We start from the raw sequence: 21,710 nt of genomic DNA, 5'->3' as shown, positions 1-21,710 counted from the left end.
AAAGCATACCTAGGCCCTAGAGTCAGCCATAAAACTTTAAATGATCTTGCATATATAGAGCTGGAAGTGTCTTTCCACTTCATTCTGTCTGAAACATTTCCCAATCAGCGGCAGACATAAATTACTTGAAGATGAAGAATATTATATAGTGCTAGAATAAAAGAGTTTTGAAAAAGTCTCAGTTTATAACAATAATTGCATTAAATCTGAAACAGACTAACTGCAGTGCACCACTTATTCTCAAGCATACAGTTTTGACTTTTTTTTTTTATGGCTCATAATGAGTTACAAGCATGATTTTTCCAATAGCTGCATTAAGCCTGTAAAGAATGCAACAATCTTAAGAAAGGAAGGCCTCTTCCTGCATTAACAAGTACACAAGGCTGCATCTCTCAGTAAAATCACGTTCAGCTTTGCTGGGTTGACAGCCATACTCAGCAATTTGAGAATTATGCCATTTAAATACACAAAGATCCAATACTCAACCTCACAACAATTAATTTTTACATCTCTGCTAGAAGGAAAACGTAGAGAGAGATCATTTGGGCTCAATTTATCTTTGCCCTAGAAGTTGTAAGTGGGGGAAGTACACCCTAAACAAACTTACCCACCTCTAAGTCTTACCCGTAAACCATGCTGGTGAGATAGATTCCTTCCCCACTCCTAGCTTTAAAGGCCCATAGTGTTGATATGTGGATTTGCTGTACAGAATTTTTATGGTTTAAAGGAGAGAAACAGGTACACTCAGGGCAATTCCCTGACTTAATTTGGACGTCAATCTTCAGAAGAGTTACCCTCCTACGTTATCCCCTAAAAATGCCCACTTCTTTATGTTAGGCAATAAGGGGCATTTTGAAGAACTAACTTAGATATAGATATCTACTGTGCAAACACCTATGTATTGTTAGATGAGTCCTACATGAAATGACTACTCCATGTTCTGTAATTTGGATGAGTAACAGGTATCAATATTGCATACCTGAAGACAAGTAGTATTAGAACACTCTATGGTAGCTATCACTGTGGAAAGTGAAACACAGTAACACTTCTTATCAACCTTGGAGACCTGCCCCTTCCCTTCTAATGCTTTTTAGACTACTAAGAAAGGGAAACCAGATGGAAACAGATAATGCAGACCTTACTCGCCTGTCTGCAAGGAAAATGGCTGGAGCTTCACGGCCACTACAGGATAACTGAGTATCAGAACAGCTGTAAAGTTAGACTTTGTGAGCAAATGAGGTCAACATCTTCCACCACGACACTTGGTGTTGTCGGACTTGCTGCACAAAATAACGCCGTTGAGAGTCAGCACGCATATTATTCCACCATGGCTTAAAATAACTGTTATCAACATTAAATACTTGAAGCAATTTCAAAACCTGCAGAGTACATTACTCACTCATCTGATTTCCAGGCATCGGAAGCCTATCAGAACAGGTTTCTCCTATCTTCTAGTCTTTCCCAGTTCATATTATGCATTTTCTTAATTTGCCCATTAATCAGCTATCACATAAACAATATTTCATACTCCTTTCCTCAACCCAATCAGCAGTTTCCACTGGCTCTTCAAGATTTATGCTTCCAGAGACAAGATCTACTCAGGATACCACTGGGATTTTTCCATATTTTTGCCAGAACTGTTTAGTGTCACTGGCGCACACGTACCCACCTCCACATATGGATCAAGAGTAAATCTGACAAAGGCATCAGAATATACCCTCTCTTTCTTGTCAAATCTAAATTGAAGAACACTAATCACTCTTGGAGACAGTAACTCTTTATACCTTAGGTTAAAAACTGGCAGCCTTATCTGCCACAGGAGGTGCAAGTTCCTCAGGATTCTGTACATCAGCCTGTCTGGGGACAAAACAGACCCTACATTTGATTTTTTTTAAGCTATAGCTATTACCGTATCATTCAAAGCAAGTGAGTAAGTAACAGTCAAAGAATTCCCCCTCCAAAAATTCCTTTTACATATATTACAATGCCACAGTTTTGATTGTGTAGTATATCAGTGACAACAGCAGCAACGCTGTTCTTTCGGCAACTAATTTTAGTTCTCTCCACCTTTAGGAGCCCACAAATTTGATTTTGCTTGTTTGGTAAGACTGTTACTTGCATTGCATGACTATTTCATACCACACAACACTGATCACATATCCAGCATCACAGAGTCAAAAGCAAACAAAAAACCTGGCACTACTTTTAATTTTTACAAACTCTAAATAAATTGATCTAAAAATGAAAGGTTATGTAGGAAACATTCTGAGAGCCATTTAAACCTCTGCACATGTTTATTGCCACTTCCAGTGAGTCAAGGGCATACATGTAGACTACGTCTATGGGACTCCATGGTTTGCTCTCAGCTAACCTAAGCAATTAAGTTTCAGAGTATTTCACAAAAAACCCCACTCCCTTCCCTAAGGCTGAGTCTTAGAAGCAAAACAAAGCCAAAAACATTGGTAACCAGCCCCTTGGCAAAAAACCCTCAAACTCGGGTCACAGTACCTCTTAAAGCATGGCTAGGCTAGCAGCTCCCTTGACCAAAGTACTAGGTGTAACAGGGGCTCTTTTCCCAGAGAATACTAGGTACTGCCTCTTTCATTTTTTGAACTGGTAGTGACTACTGCCAGCCCATAATCTTAGCTTGTTTTCAGCAGTGGGCTGAAGTTACTTGTCAAATCTATACGCAAAAATGTCTTCAAAGAGACTGGAGCTTAATTTTGTCTAGCCAGAAGGAAAGTTGTTAGGACAGCAATGAGCAAAGCTAAATTTCATTAAGCTATCACAAAGTTTACTCACCCTGAAAAACACTTGGCTATAAATGAGGAATAAGATATATAAAGGAATAAATAAGTGAGAAATACCCACAGGCGACAGACTGAGAAGGCTGGAGCACAAGCAGCACAGAGGAAAAAAGCAAAATAGTAAACCAAAGTTACTCCAACCCAAGGCACAAGTGAAACACAGCTTATTAATTCTCAGTAGAAGGAGACCTCAATTCCATTAGACTTTCAATAGACAAAGCATACAAGCCCGTAAAGTAATAATTTACTGGAACATTATTTTTATTAGTGCGATTGTCAGTACTTATCTTACTAAGACAAAAATCAAGCCTTCCTCAAACTCCTTCCCAGCTGTTTATCTTTCAGAAGCAGTACTTCAGTGCATCAATTTAACAATTTATGAGCATACCTGCATCTGCTCCAGTTGTTCACCACATCAATTTTGTGAAACAAAATCATCTCCTTGTTTCCATTAATTGGTCATTACAACATGTTGATACCAGCAGTTCACCATTTGTTATAATTTTGTCAATTAAAAAAAACAGCCTGGGAGATGATCTCTGCTAATGGGACACCACATCCCCTACATTTGCTGTTATCTAAAACCTTCCTTTGCTATTTTAGAATTGCTTGATAAAGCTTCTTGTTAAATGCTTTGAATGAAACTTTCACATTCAGGATGTTTTACTGGCTGGTTAATCACACCATAATTCTAGCTCGGCACCTCCATCTTCCTAACTGGCACTAAATCTCAAATTTAGAAAATCTTACTGATCCCATTTATAAAAAAGCTTATCTTCAAAGGGGTCAGAGTTTCAAAATCACACAGACCCATAAGGGGAGCTGAATTTTCACAAGTGTTCAGTGAAAGCAAATACAGGACACGTGTCACTATCAATTAAACAGATGTTCCGTTTTTTTTCCTGAAGATGCATCTTTCCTCTAGGAATAGAAATATTTCACTTAAATTTTAATATCCAACAGCTCCCACTGTCTTCATGTTGGAAAGAGAGCTCCTTAGAAACCTCCTTAAGTTGGAAATGAAAGCTTAAACAAGCTGCTAGTTTGAATAAATATAAAAGTATTTTTAGAAATAATTCCTGAGTTAGAAAAGTGACTCCCATGCCCATTTGGGTGCAATAAATGCTGGGAGTAAAACCTCTTCTGCTTCCTTCTACCATACAGAAAAGAATGAAAGAAATCAATGTTGTTTCACTGCAGATTTAACACGTACTATCTTGGTAACACTTACATTCGCAAGATTCAAACAGAAAGCAGAGCAGAAGCTTCCCTAGTCTCTTGGGAAGCAGCACAACCTACTTCAAAAGGACAACATGTATGTATCGAGGAGGTAAGGAAATAGAATTTCAAGAGATTTCTACTCCTAAAATGGAAATTTTAATTCAGGACATTAGTGATCTCGGGAAAGATGCAAAAATTAAAGAATCAACAGAAACCTAAACCATTTTTTAATAGCTGAATATAAAAAGGGTCTTCAGTATAACTGACAAAATCATGATGAATCCAGTAGCTGAAAATCAATTGACATAATGATGGGAATTAACAGAGAATCCCTACTTATTAACTGGATTTGAGAGGCACCTCAATGAGAGGTCTTCATACTAAGATGTTGTTGTTGTTATTGTCATTTGGGCTGGTCTCTGGAAGAAAAGCTCTAACCTACTGCTGAACTTGATATGTTTTTGAAATGTTTGGTGCATTACGCACAGTGCAATATTCAGTTACGTTAACTGCTGCTTTGGGTTTTGATATGAGACACATCCATAGCCTATTGACGGTTGGAATCCCATCTCTCTTCCAGCTTCTAAAGGGTAGACAAACAGCTGGCATTATCGCTATTCTGAATTTGTTTATCTAAGTTCAGAACCAGGAAGGAGGCAGCAGAAAGCTCTATGCTTTTGTTTTGTTTTAATACTGTTACCGTTTCTCTCATACTCTGAGGGAAGACTTCTAGCTTGGTTCTCCCAGAAGAATCTCAGCATTACGTCTGTGACAGAGAACCCATCTGCATCAATTGCTGCAAACAAATCTGCCCCTCTTCCTTTGTTAGAGGATACTTTCTCCCTTCTCACCAAACATGTGCAGATGTTGTTGAATCCAGAATACGCCATTCCAAACATGCTGATAGTGTATTTGTCAGATGTTCTCAATACAAGAGAAGATCTATAAGGGGCCAATCATTTCTTCTTTGGTTCTTGTTTCCCTGTGCTAGCATGTTTCTGAATTTTAATAGTTACTTCTTTTGTCAGAATACCTTAACTGGTTGTAGTCAAACTCTTTTTGACTCTGAGGTCTGCCAAACACAGGTTTCTCCAATGCGCTCAGAACAGATGAACCAAAAGCAGGTATCAGGCTTTTTTGTCTGGCTAAAACCAATGTCAGTGACTTATCTCCCCTTTGTTGGAAAGTTCACTTTAACACAGCTTCAGACTTTAACTACAAACCAGCCTTCGTTACCAATTTTACCTATTACCTGCCTCAGCAAGATACTGTTAATAAAAAGCTGAAAGGGTGACTAACAATATTTTGGATATCTCCAGTTCATGAAAGTGCCTTTGGATAAAACTTGCCCTTAATCCTTCTCTGTAATACAACCCCGTATCAGCAACCTAGAGTTACATAACATGCTATATTTCAATTCTTTTCACATCCCGGATCTGAAACTCCAGTTCACACTAAATAGTCTTTGATAGTTGATATCAACTTAGGCTGAGCAAACACTTCCATTTTATTCTGGGTACCTGCAGTAACATCTGATGCGGCCATCAAACCAGAGCCCTCCCAACACCCTCTCATCCCCTAGCGCTGCTGAGCTGTGAGATATTTACTCTTGCTAATACCTGCTCCTGGCTCTAACACGTCAGACTGTGTCATCACACAGTGACTGCAGTCACCTCACACATACAACTGTACTTGGCAGTGGGGGTGTGGAAGAGAAATGGGTGTTTTTCCGTGTCCAAAGGAGAAAGTAGTTCTAGAGAAAGGGAGTTTTCAAGCCCAATCATCCCTTTCAATTTTTAAGTACAGATTTGATCAGGTAGACTAAACCACACGAAACACTGCTACCAAGGAATTCAAACAGACTTTGTGCATTTGTTGCTTTTCTGCTCTCCTGCAAGACTTTTCCCCCTTGATAACTCAATGGCCACAGTAAGAACTCCTGAGACAACAAACTTTAGTTAACTTCTTGCAGTGTAAAAAATAGACAGCATGAATGTCTCAGGACCCTGCCCCACTCTTGACCACAATAACTCTGTTGACACCTGTATCCAGACAGTCAAACATGATATTCAAGAAAGCACATCACATTTGCACTACATCTTTCCAGTTTCACCATATGAAGTGTTAAACAAATTTGAAGGAATGGACACCTTCTCATTTGGAATATTCACGAGCAAACTTCACCAGTTATAGAAAACAAATTCATAGCCATATCTGTGCCACTGAAAGGCATTTATTTTTCTTCCAAATTGTCCTTAAGGAAAACATGAAGAGGCTACTGTTAGGTAGTGCCTTGAATAATGTGTTTTCACGTTGTATTAGACATGTCTCCACAGTGCTAGAAGCCTACCTGGTTCTGCAAAACTGAACGATTACACATTACTATTAACTGCACATCAGAAGACAAATTACAAATAAAAGTGTACCTCTAAAAGGAAAGGTGTAGACTGCTTAGTTCTTAAAGGCTACTGGAAGCCATGCAGAATGGCTTCATGACACGATTTAAGTCTAAAGTATGTTTTAAATTTAAGTTACCTTATTTACAGGTATTAAAAAGTTCAAATGCCTGAATTTTAACATAGCTTAATTATTCCCTATTACATTCTTCATTTATGTCTACAGCTTTTTTTTTTCCCCTCTCTCAGTGACATCCAGCAGTTACAGGTCTGTTTATAACAAAACACATTGGAAAAATATGAAAAAAATGCAAATAAAAAGCAATGTGTTTACAGAGAAAACATTGCATTGGAAAACAGTAACGTAGAAATATTTACTTTTCTGGAGAAATATCACATAGAAACGTCAGCATTACATAAAAACTTGAACTGCTTACATTTATACTTAAATGTGGTTGCAATAATCAGACACTACCTAAGATAGACTAAAACCAAATTTCTCTGTGCTACTCTGGTCAAGATATGCTGAAAAAATACTCACGACATTGAAGAATTTATACCAAAAGAAAGAATACTGCTTCCCCACCACCCCCACTTATCTATTTCTTATAGAATTTTAACACATAACAGACTGCAAAATCTTTCTGTAGAACACCACAGAACTGTAGCACACAGTTTGCAAGGTGATCTGAAACCTTTCATATAAATTAAACCATGTAACTCCACGGAGCAGTAGTGGTGTAACCGCCACTTCATAAGGGCTAACCAGAGAGATCCCTACAATCTCCTGAAGATTGTTAAGCACTGTCCATACAGCAGAGCCTCTGTTAACACAGCTACAACAAAAACCCATCACCCTACTCCCCAGCCCTTGCTAACTCCAGCATGACAAGCTATAGCTTGACAGAGGACAACTTTTAAGAAAAAAAAAATAAATTATGCTGGTATTGCTACACTCTTCCCCCAAACACAGAATAAACTGATAAGTGTTCCCTTCTGCTGGCATAACTGCACCCACACCAGCAGTTTAGGCTGCAGTATCAGTGACAGAGTGTGGATTTTTCGTTTCCTGTGCCAACAAAACGCAGGTATCCCAGGGACACGTGGTGGCACACAGCTAGTGTTATGAAAGGACACCTAGAGCAGATGCTGGAGAATAAGAAGGAAAACCTTTTAGGCACAGCTGCTGCCTCCAACACTGACAGAGGGGAAAAATGCCGGACTTGGGTCTTCCCCTTCCTTTTGTAGGAAGTACACGTCTAAATAGTCAAACCTTGAAGTATCTTCTACAGGACTTCAATGGCCTGGTGCTGCTAACTTATTCCACGGACAGGGAAATAATGGCTCAACTCATCTGCAAATCTGCCTCCTTCTGTCCTCGTGATTTGAAACTCAATGCATCTCAGCCTAAACCTCCATACAGTGTAGTCCATAAGCATTCCATGACTTCTCAACCCTGATCGTGATCTGAAGAGGCCCCAAGGGGCACCATCACTGATGTAGCAATATGCAATCTTGTTTCTTATTTCCATGTAGGGAAATAAGAGAAATTAATTAGAAAGCTACAGAAATCGGAACCAAGACCACAAAAAGTACAATGCTCACTCCAACATCATACCATTACTCTGTCCCCTCCCAAATACATATTACAATAGCATATGAAGTCTTAATTAAGCTATTGCTCAAACACAGTAAGATAGTCTTTTTATCTTAAGCACATGTCGTGTCCGCAATAATTTCATTATAGCTTTAGACTTCTTATGTGACAAATACCACACGGGTAGAAAAGTAGTTATCATATAAAGTGTCTTGGAACATTATGACAATAAGATTAAAGTTGGTAGGAATAAAATACTGCTGTAACTGAAGTACATTCTACCCATAAGGGAGGAGGGACTGATACACAAGACAGGAATTCAAGAGAGAGTAACATGGATCCTGAATTTCACACGTACCTCTGCAGAGCCATTATTTGACTACTTTTTAAAGCAATTTCTCTTACAAAGAAAAAATAGCTGGGAGTAGCCTCTAACATGATGTGTAGTGCTTTTCTAAACAACTCCAGATCTGTCCCAGGACTGTCTACCAAAAAGTAAACATAGCCCTTTATTGACTGGCAAGGTTTTGAAGAAGGAACTGCACAGCTGCCTAGGAAGTTAATTTCAGAAAGACAACAACAACAAAAGGTATTTTAGTAGAAACTACCAATCCCAAACTCTTCCCCTTGATTTAAGGTATCAGGGAAAACAATAAAAGCCTTTAAGGGAAGCTTGGAACTTATCTCACCATTTAGGTTACAAAATGCATTTACTTCATAAAGCTTCCTCACAGCATCCCACTGTTAGATCACAACTTCCCCCCGCCTTCCTATTTTTTTTTTTTTATTTGCACTGTTCCTGGACCATAAAAAACAGGCTTTCATTTTAATCTGCTTAACACACTGTGGGAAAGGGCTTCTAATTTCACAGCACTGAGATAAGACAAATAATTCATATAACACATTAGCACAACATCTATGGCAAAAGCATTTAGTCAGAGCTCATTGGAAACAATAGGGTGCTGAAGAAAATCTGTGAGAGGCAACTATGTGAGACCCCACCACGTGCTAAAATACATTTTATTACATTCCACAGTAAAGACAAGATCATAGAATATTAATATATGAATTGTCCAGAGGCAATAAGGCAGTAAAATTCCCCTCCCCTCGACAGACACCGTAGCTTCCCCCACTACTCCAGTCCTTTTCTAAATGTTTTTGGTTTGAGTTTGGGGGTTTGGGGGGGGGGGGGGGGGGGGGGGGGGGTTTATGTTTGGTTGGTTGAGGTTTATGGGGTTTTTTTTGGGAGGGGGGGGTGTGAGGGATTGGGGTTTTTTTCAGGCTGTTCTCCAAATCAGTCATCTTTCCTTTGTGCCCTTTCATTACACTTCTTCCTTAAGTGCCACGTCTTTCTTTTCCTGTTCATTACCCAAAACTACCCTGCTCCCCCTTTGGCTTCATTAACTTCCTTTCTGGGTTTGTTTTTACATTTTCTATTGCTGCCTTTCCAGAGCTGAGTTTGCTTCCAGTGTGCGTTCTGCTGTGTGCAGAGAAAAGCAATGCAACAAAATATTTTCAGTGTATTGGCACAAGTCCCCACCTAGCCACTTGCAATCATTTGCTCTCAAATCCCTGAAGACATTCTGCTTTGAACCTCTGCTGTGGAAAAGAAAAGAAAGGATACATGGAAGAAATTCAGAGGAGACTTGCCAATTGCAGAGATCTGTGACAAGCCATTTCTACAGTCTCTAAACTGGACTGAAAACAACAGGAAGGTGGACTTGGGAACGCCAGTCAGCCATTTCAGCACATGGCTAGAACAGAGAAGCCTAACGCTGGGACTAAATACAGCCTGCTAAATGGAAGCTTGTGGCTATCCGTAAACCTAGCTGCTCTGTTGATCCTGGCTTCACCCAGAATCTTTTGTCCTCATCCCCTCTAAGGTGAATGTTGTATGGGGGAGCGTTCTTTGGAGAACTGAAGCCAAAGATTTTAGTGACAGAACTCCTTGAGCCTGTTTCTAAGAGATACAAGCACTGCTGTGGAAACTTAATGACTAGCAAGAATTTTGGAAAGAAAGATTTTGCCTCCCTTTAAAAAAAAAAAATAAATCTTTCCTTGTTCTTTTGCATAGCCTTGGATATTACACTACTAATCACACTAGAGCATGTCCAAGACACTGCAGACCTGGCATGGTCATTTCAGTGGGGTATTACGGTCAAAAAAATTAACAACTGCAACTTCTCACGAATTAGAGCCAGGAATCTCTAAAAAGAGGGGAAGTGGTAGTAGTATAATTTACCCAGAAAACAAAAAAGGGAAGCGAATTCAGTTATGGCCAAACTCTGTTAGAAGCAGCTAACACAGCATAAGCAGATTTTTGACAACTAGCCAAAGTCTAGAGAGATAAATACCAATAAGGCACATCACCTCAGCAGTCAGCTTTCTAGATTTTCTGCAGGTAAGTCCCTACAATTTGTTCCTATTTCCCTCCCTTGTCTCCATCGGGAAACAGAAAAGACTTTTTGATTGTTATAAGAATAGAGCTAGAATTACAGCAATCACAAAATAAAACTTTTAGTAATCTTAACAAGCACATTCCATATACAGCAACAGACAAGTGCAACTCAGGTTCTGTAGTACACGAGGAAGTTCTTGCTCACGTACTAACAGTTGTTCTTAAGTAATGATATAAATTCTTGTCCGGCAATGGAGCCACAGTATGATCCTACAAGCAAAATTATAGCAGGGTAACAATACATCTGCCAAAGTAATTACAACTACTCACCCAGCCCTACCTACCCTGAAAACAACAGTTAATTCATCTTTTTTTCCAAAGTAATTTTCATTGGTATTAGAATTTTGTATTTTTCTTAAACAATTTCACAGAGGAGTTCTCGATTACCAGCAGTCCTCCTTTGGTCTTTACTATACATACACCCCTAGCTCTGTACAGTGAGGTCGCATCACTGACATCAACAGAATCATTTCACAACACTTAGTATTAAACACGCATATAAACTGTCACAGGTTCACGTCTTCTGCCAGTGGAGCAGAACTCTTCTAATTGCCAAGGGTAGCTTTCATGTTGCTAACATATGACTGACCTTAATCTGAGCTCTTGCAGATTCGTGTTCATGAAAATCAGGTTACTTCAATTTATAAAAAGACACCCGATTTTAGCAGAAAATAATACGCCCTTACAAATGTCACGAGCATTGAATGGTACAGAAATCTGTAGAAATGACTAACCGGTTTGTTTTTTAAAGACTCTCAAAGTGTAAAGACTGGCTGGCCATTGACAGACAGGCAAAAACGCTTAGGCACTGGAAATACAACGCCACTACGTATTTCTTCATCCATTATTCTTCCAAGCATCAATCCTCGAAAGAGTTGCTTTTGTGCTTTTGCTAACAGACTTAACTTTTACATGTATTATCTCAGAAACACAGTGGCTCAAACATCAGATGTTAATAGTTCAGCATATATTTCATTAGAATTTTTTAAAGGCCTCTCTAACAACCCAGGCAGTACAGGACCCTTCCTAACTTCCATAATGACAACACAAACAATTAACAAAATTTCTCTTGAAGATTACACAAATGAAGTATGACACAGAGAGAAGAGGGGTTTGATATGCCCTAGTTTCCTTTGAGACTGGTTTCGTTTTATTTTATTTTTAATATACACAGGATTTAGAACATGCTTTATGCTGACAGTTTTTTACTTCAAGTAAAATAATAACAAAAGCTGTATTTTAGCCTGTCTTATCAAATTAAGACTTCTTTCAAAGCAATAGTTTAAACCTTACCTTTCTGCCCTTAGTTAACAGATGTAATGCAGCACATCCCTCTAACTGATTTACATTTGGTACAGACTTTGGCAAAGTCATCTATCAGTTCATAAAAAGGCTTTTCCCCCCCCCCCCCACCTCTACCTTTGAAGAGAAACTATGAAGGGAAATCCTACTTTTAAGTATTCTCACACTTCCACAACAGGAAGAAAATAAAACCTATAATCTGTATTTCATAAGCCTTGGCCTTGGTTTTATCCTTGACTGTATCTAACAGACCTTGCTTCAGTGCCAAAACAGCCAAGCTCTACTAATACATAATTTAAGTCTTCCCCATGGTGTCTAGAATTTTGCATATATATGTATTTCAGAGGTGTATGGCATACACTTCTACATAACTATGGAAAAAAATTCCTCTCATATGTGAGGAGTTGGCAATGCTATTGGATGCATACTTGACAGTACATATGCCAAATGGTCTACCTCTGTTTTTTGATTTTTTTTTTTCTCCCATTTTGCATTCTTTCAGCCATATTTTCAAAGGCAGCTGGAGCCTTCTTGGCCATACATTCACCATTCTTCACACAAACCACCTCTTAGGACAAGCATGCCCTTTTTAAGGATTTTTATGCAAGTAATAAAAAAAGGGGTGGGGGGCTCTGTTCAACCTCCTTCTAGGAGTTCAGGAGTTTTCACTTCCATTGCTGCTGTCTATTGAACACTTTCAATGCATTTGAACAGTTGCAGAACTAAAGCACACAGACATATTGTCAATTAATGCTGTAAATATCCCACAGTTTGTACAAAATGAAACATTTAAAAAGAATAGCAGCAGCACCACAGTTTTTCAGTCTGTGATCACTATACCTGCCTCATTAATCTCATGTACCCATGTGAGGTAAACACATAGTACAACTACAAACTAAAAATCAATAAAACCTTTAAAAAGGTTTAATTTGATTCTACAAGGGAGGTTATCATAATCCAGCTCTGCTTTCTCACATTCTGCTAGCAATTTCTCTCAGCTCAGTTTCAACTGCTAACTTTGTTCTCCATCTCACTATCTATCATGCTGTTATAATGCCAGCTCTAATGCTGTTTGTAACGGCACAGCAATTTCTCAGAAGTTGCCAGCTACGTAGTGTGTTCCTTTAGAAGCGCATGGAAATTATTAGATTAAATTACAAATGAAAGACTCCGCAGTTGGTCATGATTATTGGAACATTTATGTACATTCAGTTGATCATGAATTTTAACATTTGTTCCTTTACAGATCTTCTGTTTATATTCTGTTTTGCTAGATTATCTGGGAAGTGAATTTGAAGACAACTGAGAAAGAGCAATGTTTCCCCCATACTCCCCAATACCCTCAAAAGAAAGACTGTGACACTCACCTCCCCCATCCCCTACTGCTTTAGTGTCGACAGATCTCCTACAACCACTTTTAAAACCTCTGTTAATATGAGCACATTTCACATACAGCGGTGCAACTTACTATTTAAAGAACGAAACTGTACAGGAATCTGCTTTACAAAGCAAGACCTGCAACATCCCAGTTGTCCCCCCTGGTTTGTAAGATTTCATATACCAGTATGGGACCAAACAATTAATACATCTAGAAATACCTGAAAACATTGATCACATCACAACTGGTGATCACAACAGGGTAAGCAGCAGGATCTTTGATTATCTCACTGCTGGGGGTATAATTTTCAGGAAGGTATTTCAAACCAATTTCTTGACCATACACTGCTGCTGAAAATATCTAGTAATTTTCTACAGGAATAGAGCCGTTCGACCCAATTCCAAAGCAGATAATTATACTATCTCTACCTAAAATCCCTCTGAGTGTTTCAATCAGGTATGGTATTCTTCACTTTCTGTTCTGATCTGCTTAGCATGGCTGAGCACCATTAAACAGCTGTCAGATTCCACACAAGAAGTGGCTGGATTTCAGTAATAAGCAAAATGGTTCCCAATGGTGTTTAAAACACCTGGGGATCCTTCCAAATGAACAGTGCAATGAGGCTAAACTGAAAGATTAAACTGCTGTAGAATAAGCCCTACAATTTCTTCATAAAAGTACACACCCTAACACATTTAGTCTCTGAAGAGCTCAGTTGTTGCTGAGAATGAAACATACCTAGATGAGACTTTAGATAAGAGTACGAAGAATAATTCACAACCTTTACATTCAAGAAATTAGACAATTAACTCCCTGTGACATACAGCCCGAGCTATTCTCGTGTTTCTATCAGCACAGACCATCTACACCAGATATGCTGAAGTGCTAAACCATGACTCAGAGAACAGAGCTCAGTATGTTAGTTCAGCTATCACAAAACACAATACCAGCCTCTTCTTTATTTTCAGTGCAAGGAGATTTTATAACCAACATTTAAAGAAGCAAGCGAATTAACTGACCATGAATGCAGTTAGAAGAGGCTTTCCAATCATCAGAACAGCAAAGCTGTAGAAGAGCCTCCTGTCAGAACACTGGGGCCAAAAAAGCTAACAACCTTTAAAATGAAGTTTGATCCATTTATGACATGAACTGTGTAACATGGATCTAGTGACAGTAGAGGATTCGGACTGCTCTGCAGGGCCCTCCTCCACATATCTGTATCAATCTGTGCCAGTAAGGAGGCATGGATTGTCTGCCAGCTGTGGGTATATATAATCTTAAAACTAACAGCTCTGTAAAATACCTTTCCAGAAGTGGTTATCAACATTACAAAGACTGCCTCAGCAATAAGTGAAACAGAATACTTGGAAAAAACAATGAGATGAAAAGAAAACAAGACAGCAGAAATCTGCATATGAAGTGTGGAAGCTCCCACACATCCAAAAGTTTCTCCAACACCTTACCTGTAGGAACTTCCTCTTCTACCAAAGCTACAGAAATTCAGAAAACTACAGAATCTCCCCGGCAAGCTCAGGTCCAGGTGTAAGCATACTGTGACAGAGAAAAAAATTCAGCTCCCCTTGAGAAGCAGCCACTGATCCTCCCCCTTCAACACCCTGCCCCAAAGGAACTGAGATGACAGGAAGTTTTTGATGGTACAAGTGTGGATAGCTAAAAGGCCTAGGATGGACAGACAGCTGAGGAGGTGACAATTGCCATGCAGTACAGAAACAGAAGGCCCTAAGTAGAGTGCATTGTTCCATTTTGACAGCTCCCTGTAAATTATCTGGGTCCAGCATTCCCCTTTCCATGCCTTATACAACTGTACAACACCAGCTACTGCTGCCTCCGACTACAGCACCTTTGCCTCATGTTGAGAAGGAAACACGGAGTCTGTAAACAATCCTTGAGCTATGCAGCACCCAGACTTGCCAGTCCATTTAGATATACCTCCAATTTTTTTTTTATTTAGTTACACCCCTGTCTACAACTGTGTATCACTGAAAACACACTCTTAAAATATTTCAGCAGAAAATGGATCACCTGTTCATGAATTAATTTCAAAAGTGATACAGATATCACAGTAATTTAAAACTAGGTTGGGTTTTTTCCCCTCCCCTTCTTTTTCACTGGAATAGCTCTCAGATTCCACTGAGATCAACTGAGTCATTCCAGATTTTCCCCAGCACACATTTTTGTAGCTTAGTAAACAAATACTAGAAGAAAAAAAATAAAATAATCGGACAACCTCCCAAAGCTGAAATTGCCCTTTCCATTCAAACACAGTGCTATACTCAAAACTCAAATTGTCACACAGCCCGTTAATCTCCATTACAAAACATGTTCTTTATTTAGTAAAATTACAGCATTTGGTTGAATGATAACAGTATTTACATACTGGTTTATGAGCTCCTGAGATGTTTCTCAAGCAAATAAAAAAAGAGAATAGGTTACAGTTTATTGAAATAGGAGAACTGCATTGTTCCTAAGAGAACAACATACTGCTGCTATTATGGCTCCTATGCTACAAACATTTAAAACAATGTTGTCCTTTAAAGGATTCATAGCACAGATCATTTCGCAAAATAGGACTAAATCAGTGGTATATGCAGCATAGCTCTCAATGACGACAAAGGCAACCCAAAGAATTGACAGGAAACATCCAAATTTATAAAATTCAAAGAGTCCTCCTGAAAACAACACATCAAGTTTTGTACCATGACTGTGCTCCATGAAATTATCTAAATCCAGAAACAGAAAACCTAGCAATAAAAGATTTTTTAAAGAAAAGAACACCGCAAACCTACTGATATCACATCCCTACTTGTGGGGCATCACTGAAATTAAAACAAAACACAAAAAGCCTGCCGCGCCCCCCCCCCCCCCCCCCCCCATCTACCAGTACAGAAAGGATCAGGCTGAATAGATGACATGATAAAAGCTTCTGGAAAATAGCAGATACTCTCAGTATCTCAACAGCGAGAAAATAAGAACAACTACCTACATAGCCGCAGCTTTCTATTACTAAATATGAGGCATTATAAAAATATTTACACACAGCATCCTCCAATGATGTAAGAGCTACCTTTAAAATTTTTTTCAGCAAGACATTCTCTCTTGATTGACTTACCACTGAGACCAAGAGCTCAGTTCCAAAAAAACAAAGCATTTCTTATGAAATTGAAAAGCTTTTTATATACTTTTCATTTTTAATGAGACAATAGTTCTCTATTAAAATATAATTTATTCAATTGAGACTATTTCTAAGGGGACAAGTAGAACATTACGCCTCAGACTGCAGCATGGGGAAAACTCCATGGATGTCAAAGTCTGCGAAGTGAAATGAATGGCATTTCACAGTCTCAGTCCAGGGCCAGAGCTGGTGAGTGAAGCATTCCTCCCACTGACCACGGCAAACCACAAACCCTTGTGGCAGAACACACACGGACTGAAATTCAACCTGCTGGACAGGGACTGCTCTTAAGAAAATCTTAACATATATTGTCCCCACTTTGGGGGGAAAACCAGGCTTCGTACTAAATAAATCGAGTAACAATTCTCCATTTGAAAGGTGCTTTGGATAACCCCTGAATTTATGTTTTCAGTTAAGCATTCCACACAGCAACACAAACAGTATAACCTTAGCAAAATAAAAAGTCAAGTTATGTAAGGATCTGGCGCTCCAAACATGTATGCATATCCAGGAATAGGGTATTTTTGAAAAGCTAGCGTTATAATAGCTAAAGCTTCACTTAAGAATTTATTCCATGGCAAACTCTCCCCACTTTTTCATCAACAACCCTTTCTTCAATTCTGTTTTTTTCATTCCCCATGTAAACTGGTTACTATAAACTGAGGCATCAAAGCAGCTTTGCAGCAGGTGCAGCTATGAAAATATGAAACAAGTATTTCTAGTGCCTTACAGGGTTTGCTAAGTCAAACAATAAGGATTCTTACAGTTACAGAGGTGTGTGCATGTGTACGTGTATCTAAGTATCTATATATCTGTAGCAGCGCTCCATATAGATTGCACGAGAGTCCCGATCTGTCTGCTTACAACACGTTGCAGAACCATGAGCCAAACAGGTAAATTTTTGGACTCGATACACAGCTGAACACATAAGCTTATAAGGTAACTGTTCTAAAAATAATTTCACCTATACTGGTCACGCATTAAGGTCACACTGTCGCCATAAGAAATAAAGAACCATATGAAAAAAAAGGTAAAAAAAAAAATTCTATTTCAATAGCTTTAAAAAGAAAAGCTACAAGTCTACAGGGGCACCTAACACCTAATCCATCGAGTCCTGATTTCAAGGAGGCCAAAATGTTAATGGTGTCATGTTTTCCTGCACAGTTCTGTACATTCAGGTTTTAACTACTAGAAAGGCATAATCAGCTGGCATGTAGCGTGTAGGTCAATTTATTTCCAATATGCCAATTTATGCAACATTACCACAGAACGCCAGCTCCAGTTCTCTTACTGTTTGCACTCTAGGAGTAGACTTGTATTTTCTGCCAACTCCATTACATCATCTGAAAAACCCAAACATTTCTTTTTTTCAAATCCCTGCCACTCTCCTACTCCCCTCTGCCTTCCCAAGCCCTTCAAAACCATATGCCCATTACTGCCGTAAGCTTGATTTCATTTTAAAGACCGCAGAGCCACAGTATCCAAGAGGTTTCGCTATTGTGTTGCACACGGATGCCTCCATCACTGACCTTCGTTTTTTCATTCCGACTGTTACATAACCCAGCGCCTGCTTGCGTGCGGCGAGTGTGAGCCTGTGCGAGTGGCAGCGTGTGCCTGCGTGTGCCTGACCCCCTCCCCCTTCCCTATTTAATCCCGGGGGAGGAGGGACATATGGGTCAGCAGGTTAGCAGTACCAAAGCCTAAACAATTCGGGACCGCGAAGAAAACATCCTCATCACCAGAGTCGCCTGCTCTTCCCAGCCCGCGCCCCCCCCCCCTTCATCCATACAGAAACGGCAGCCGAGCGTTACATAATTTATGGGATCCCAAAGTTACCCCCTCCCCAAGCCCGCCGGAGCCGGCTGCGGGCTCCCTGCCGCCGGCCCCGCTCCCCGGCAGCACCATCTGCCCGCGCCGCCGGAGCCCTCGGCCGGGAGAGGCGTTGTGTAACACCCGCGAACTACGGCCGCTCCGCAAACATCCAGAAAACTCCCCGACAAATTAAGGAAATTTTCTCCAGTGTTTCTGATTAACCTCGTTACGTAAGGCGCTTGCATTCCAAATCCACTCTCGCAAGCTCTAAATATACCCCGCGCAGCCAAAAGCTCCCTGCACACACGCCCGTGGCCACCCGGCCTCCTCCGGCCAAGCCCGCTCCTCCTCGCCTCGGCATCCGCCTAACTGCGCGCTCCCTGCTCGCAATTCGCCTCTAATTAAATGTTTCGGCGTGTGTCATCTCGATGGCTTTTACTGTACGCGGATTCCCTGAGTGGGAAGCTGCCTGGGAAAGGGGGGGTGTGGCCAAAAGGGGAAAAATACTGTAAAACACAAGCCAACACATGATCAGCCATATTCCAGCCTACAACCAAAAATCCCTCCGTCCGAGGAGAGACGGTCTCCCCACCGCCGGCGGTGCCCGGGCATCACCGCCCCAGCCCCGGCGGCGGCCGCCGAGGGGGCTGCCGCTCCCGCCGGGCACGCACTTTTCTCCGCCCGTCATTTCTTTCCACAGCCGTGTGTGTTATTGCATAGCGTTATTTAATTCATTTTTTACCCATCACCGAGCGATTTTACCGAGCGAAGCCTCTCTAGCGCGCTCCCCCTCTTGTAGGAGCAACGCTCCATGAATTATTTACAAGTAATTAAAGCGGCAGCCTCCTCCCTCTCGCACGTCTCGGCAAACTCCGGCGGTGTTTGAAGCCAGCGCCCCTCACCATGCCCGCGGCAGGAGCCAGGGGCGAGCGCGCCCAGCCCGCTCCGCTCCGCCCGGCACCGCGCAGCCCTCCCGCCGCCGGGGCTCGCTTCCCGCCGCCCGGGCGGCTCGGGCACTACCGAGCCGACGCCAAACTTAAACCGCCCTGAGCACCTTCAGAGCTGACCCCCGCACGACTAAAAGACGCAACCTGAGGCAGCAGAAGGCTTGGCAGTTAGCGACAGGAAAGGGGGGCTCGTCTGTTTGTTTGCAACGTTTTATTCGGGGGCCGGGGGAGGGGGAGCGAAGGAGAATCCGCGGGAGCAGGGAGACCCTCTGCAAAGTTGTGCGCCTTCAAGAAACAACAGCAGCTACGCGATCATCCGCTCCGCGAGGAAATCGTTTTTAAGATACACTTCAATGAATTACGAGAAAACAGCGCGCAAGAGAGTGAATAAGTCACCCGCAAACCGCAAATCTCCTGTTTAATCACAGATCCCCCATTCACAACAAGCCACAGCACACCAGTTGAGAAACTGTCAAAAGGAGACAGACGAGGGGGAGAAGGGGGGGGGGAGGAAGGACACTGCAGCTTTAAAAGTTTGTTCCCTTGAATCCCAATACTCCTGCTGTTGCTTTATATATTTATAAAATTATGTAATTTCAGGGGCACCAGTACCCATCCGGATACCACAGGCAATAAACGAGAGAGACAGGAAAGCACCAAACACCGCTCAGTATTTTCATTGCATTTGTCCCTCCTCCTGCAGCAATTAAAAGAAGCTATAAAAGTTTGCAAGGTTTTGCAGGGGGTAGAAGCGTGGCTTGTTTGCGTGCGCGGCTTCGCCAAGCACGAGCGATAAAGCGGAGGATTAAATTGCTGCATTTCCCCCTTCTCTCTTACCCCCCTCTTCCTATTCCCACCCACCCCCCCCCCCCCATCCCACTCCCCCGGCCCCCTCCCCCTCCCCCAAGTCTCCCTACCTCTGCTGCTGCTGCTGGAGTAGCTCTGCCTGCGGACGGGAGCCGGCGCATCGCTTTTCCGGGCAGGCTCCAGGTTCACCGGGGTGTCCCTGGCGCCGGCGGCCGCCTCGGAGACGCTGCTGCCCGGCTCACTGGCTGCTGGATCGGGGGCTGCCGGAGCGGACTCCATGTTTTTCCCAATGTAGATCGCTTGGAGATGGCGAGCTCCTACACTCCCTCTATCTTCTGTTTCCAGCGCAACTCTATGGTAGGAAAGCAGAAGGGAGAGCGCGAGCGTGATCCAGATGGGATGTGAGCTTGCCTGGCTGTGACCACAAGCAGCGCTAGCGAGAGCTGCACACCCCCCCGCCCCCGCACCCCCCGCCAGCCGCGCGCCCCGCGCCCGGCATCGCCGCCCTCCGGCGCAGCCCCGGGGCGCGGGCCCCGGCCGGCCGCCGCGGCGGGGCACGGCTGCGGCCAAGCCGGGCGGGCGCCCGCGGGGGCGGCCTGCGAGGCGCCTCACGGCCGCGGAGCCCCTGCAGCCCCCCGAGCGGGGCCGGGGGAAGAGAAGGTGCTGCCGCTGCCTAGGGCGGGCGGGAAGGCAGCCCGACCTCCGTCTGGGCTGGCACCCACGCCTCGACGCGTTCGTGGAGCCCGTCCAACAAGGTCACCGGGCCCGGAGGAGCTCCCATCTCCAGCCCCAGTACTGCTGGGAAGAGCTTCTAAGCAGGGCTGTCTTTTCCTCCATGGCTGTTTCTGCTGAAGCTGCAGCAGAAGATGCCAGCTGTATTAAGTGTCTCAAGACCCACACGTTTAGCAGCCGTGCAGCCAGAGAAGGCAACATTTCAGACACCACCTCTCTTTAAAGGAAGCGTGCTTTGACCTAGGCCAAAAGGTGACTAGCAAGGTGCCAGAAAACCTCCAGATCTGGTCTGACTTCTGCAAGCACTCTTGTGCAGTTCATAGCCTCAGTAATGGTCAAGTCCTTGTGCATTACCCGATTTTACAATAAAGTAACAGCTGCCACGGACTGCGCAGAAAAGCACATCCCTCTTGTATAACAGAGGCCATGTTGCATACAACCCTACTGCCTCCTGCACAGGAGGTGCTAAAGCTGTCTGCTTAGACTGTTCTGACTGGAAGCACAGCCTGACTCAGTAGACCACAATATTCGTACTGATAGCAGTACCAGCTTTTTCCAAATGGTACCGAGTCACGTGCAAGCGGCTGGTAGGCCACCTTCTGCCGACCAGGACTGCTGCTATGGCTTTCAACACTGCTGGTACCTGATGAAGCTCGAAGGTAAACTCTGGACAAATCCACATTCTGCAGTCTAATTATAGTATTGCACTGCCCTGTCACAAACAGTTGTGAAACATACCATGAGTCCTATTTGCCCCAGGAGCTTGTCCACATATTGGATTACATCTTGCACTGCTGACAGTTCTTTTAGTGGAAGGGGAGAGTCTTGGGTCAGTTGATTTGGAGGTCCTGATGTTCCAATTGCCTGTGTCTGGAAAAAAACACAAACCCAAACAACCCACGATAGTTCTGATTATCTGTTGGCTGCCTACATCTGAGAAGGATGGACAGAGATTGCAGAAGATAGACTAACGTGAAGAATGATTCTGCATTTATTTTCAGAGTGCAAATAAATGTGAGGAGGTCAGAGCTGGACTTACAGACCTTGCCCATTGCATAAG

At 42.3% G+C, this 21,710-nt stretch overlaps 1 protein-coding gene across 1 annotated transcript in view; it reads right to left on the bottom strand.

Annotated features, from left to right (window-relative positions):
* Positions 1-20,412, bottom strand: part of RORA (RAR related orphan receptor A) — a 376,296-nt gene extending 355,884 nt beyond the window's left edge. Inside the window, exon 1 of the mRNA XM_075764654.1 lies at positions 20,029-20,412. Coding sequence (XP_075620769.1) covers positions 20,029-20,197 — 169 coding nt within the window. The 5' untranslated portion in view covers positions 20,198-20,412. The remainder of the gene's footprint in view (positions 1-20,028) is intronic.
* Positions 20,413-21,710: the final 1,298 nt, after the last annotated feature.

The sequence above is a fragment of the Balearica regulorum genome, chromosome 12 (genome assembly GCF_011004875.1).
Source record: "Balearica regulorum gibbericeps isolate bBalReg1 chromosome 12, bBalReg1.pri, whole genome shotgun sequence".
Lineage (NCBI taxonomy): Eukaryota > Metazoa > Chordata > Aves > Gruiformes > Gruidae > Balearica > Balearica regulorum.
This window is presented reverse-complemented; position numbering and strand designations above follow the sequence as displayed.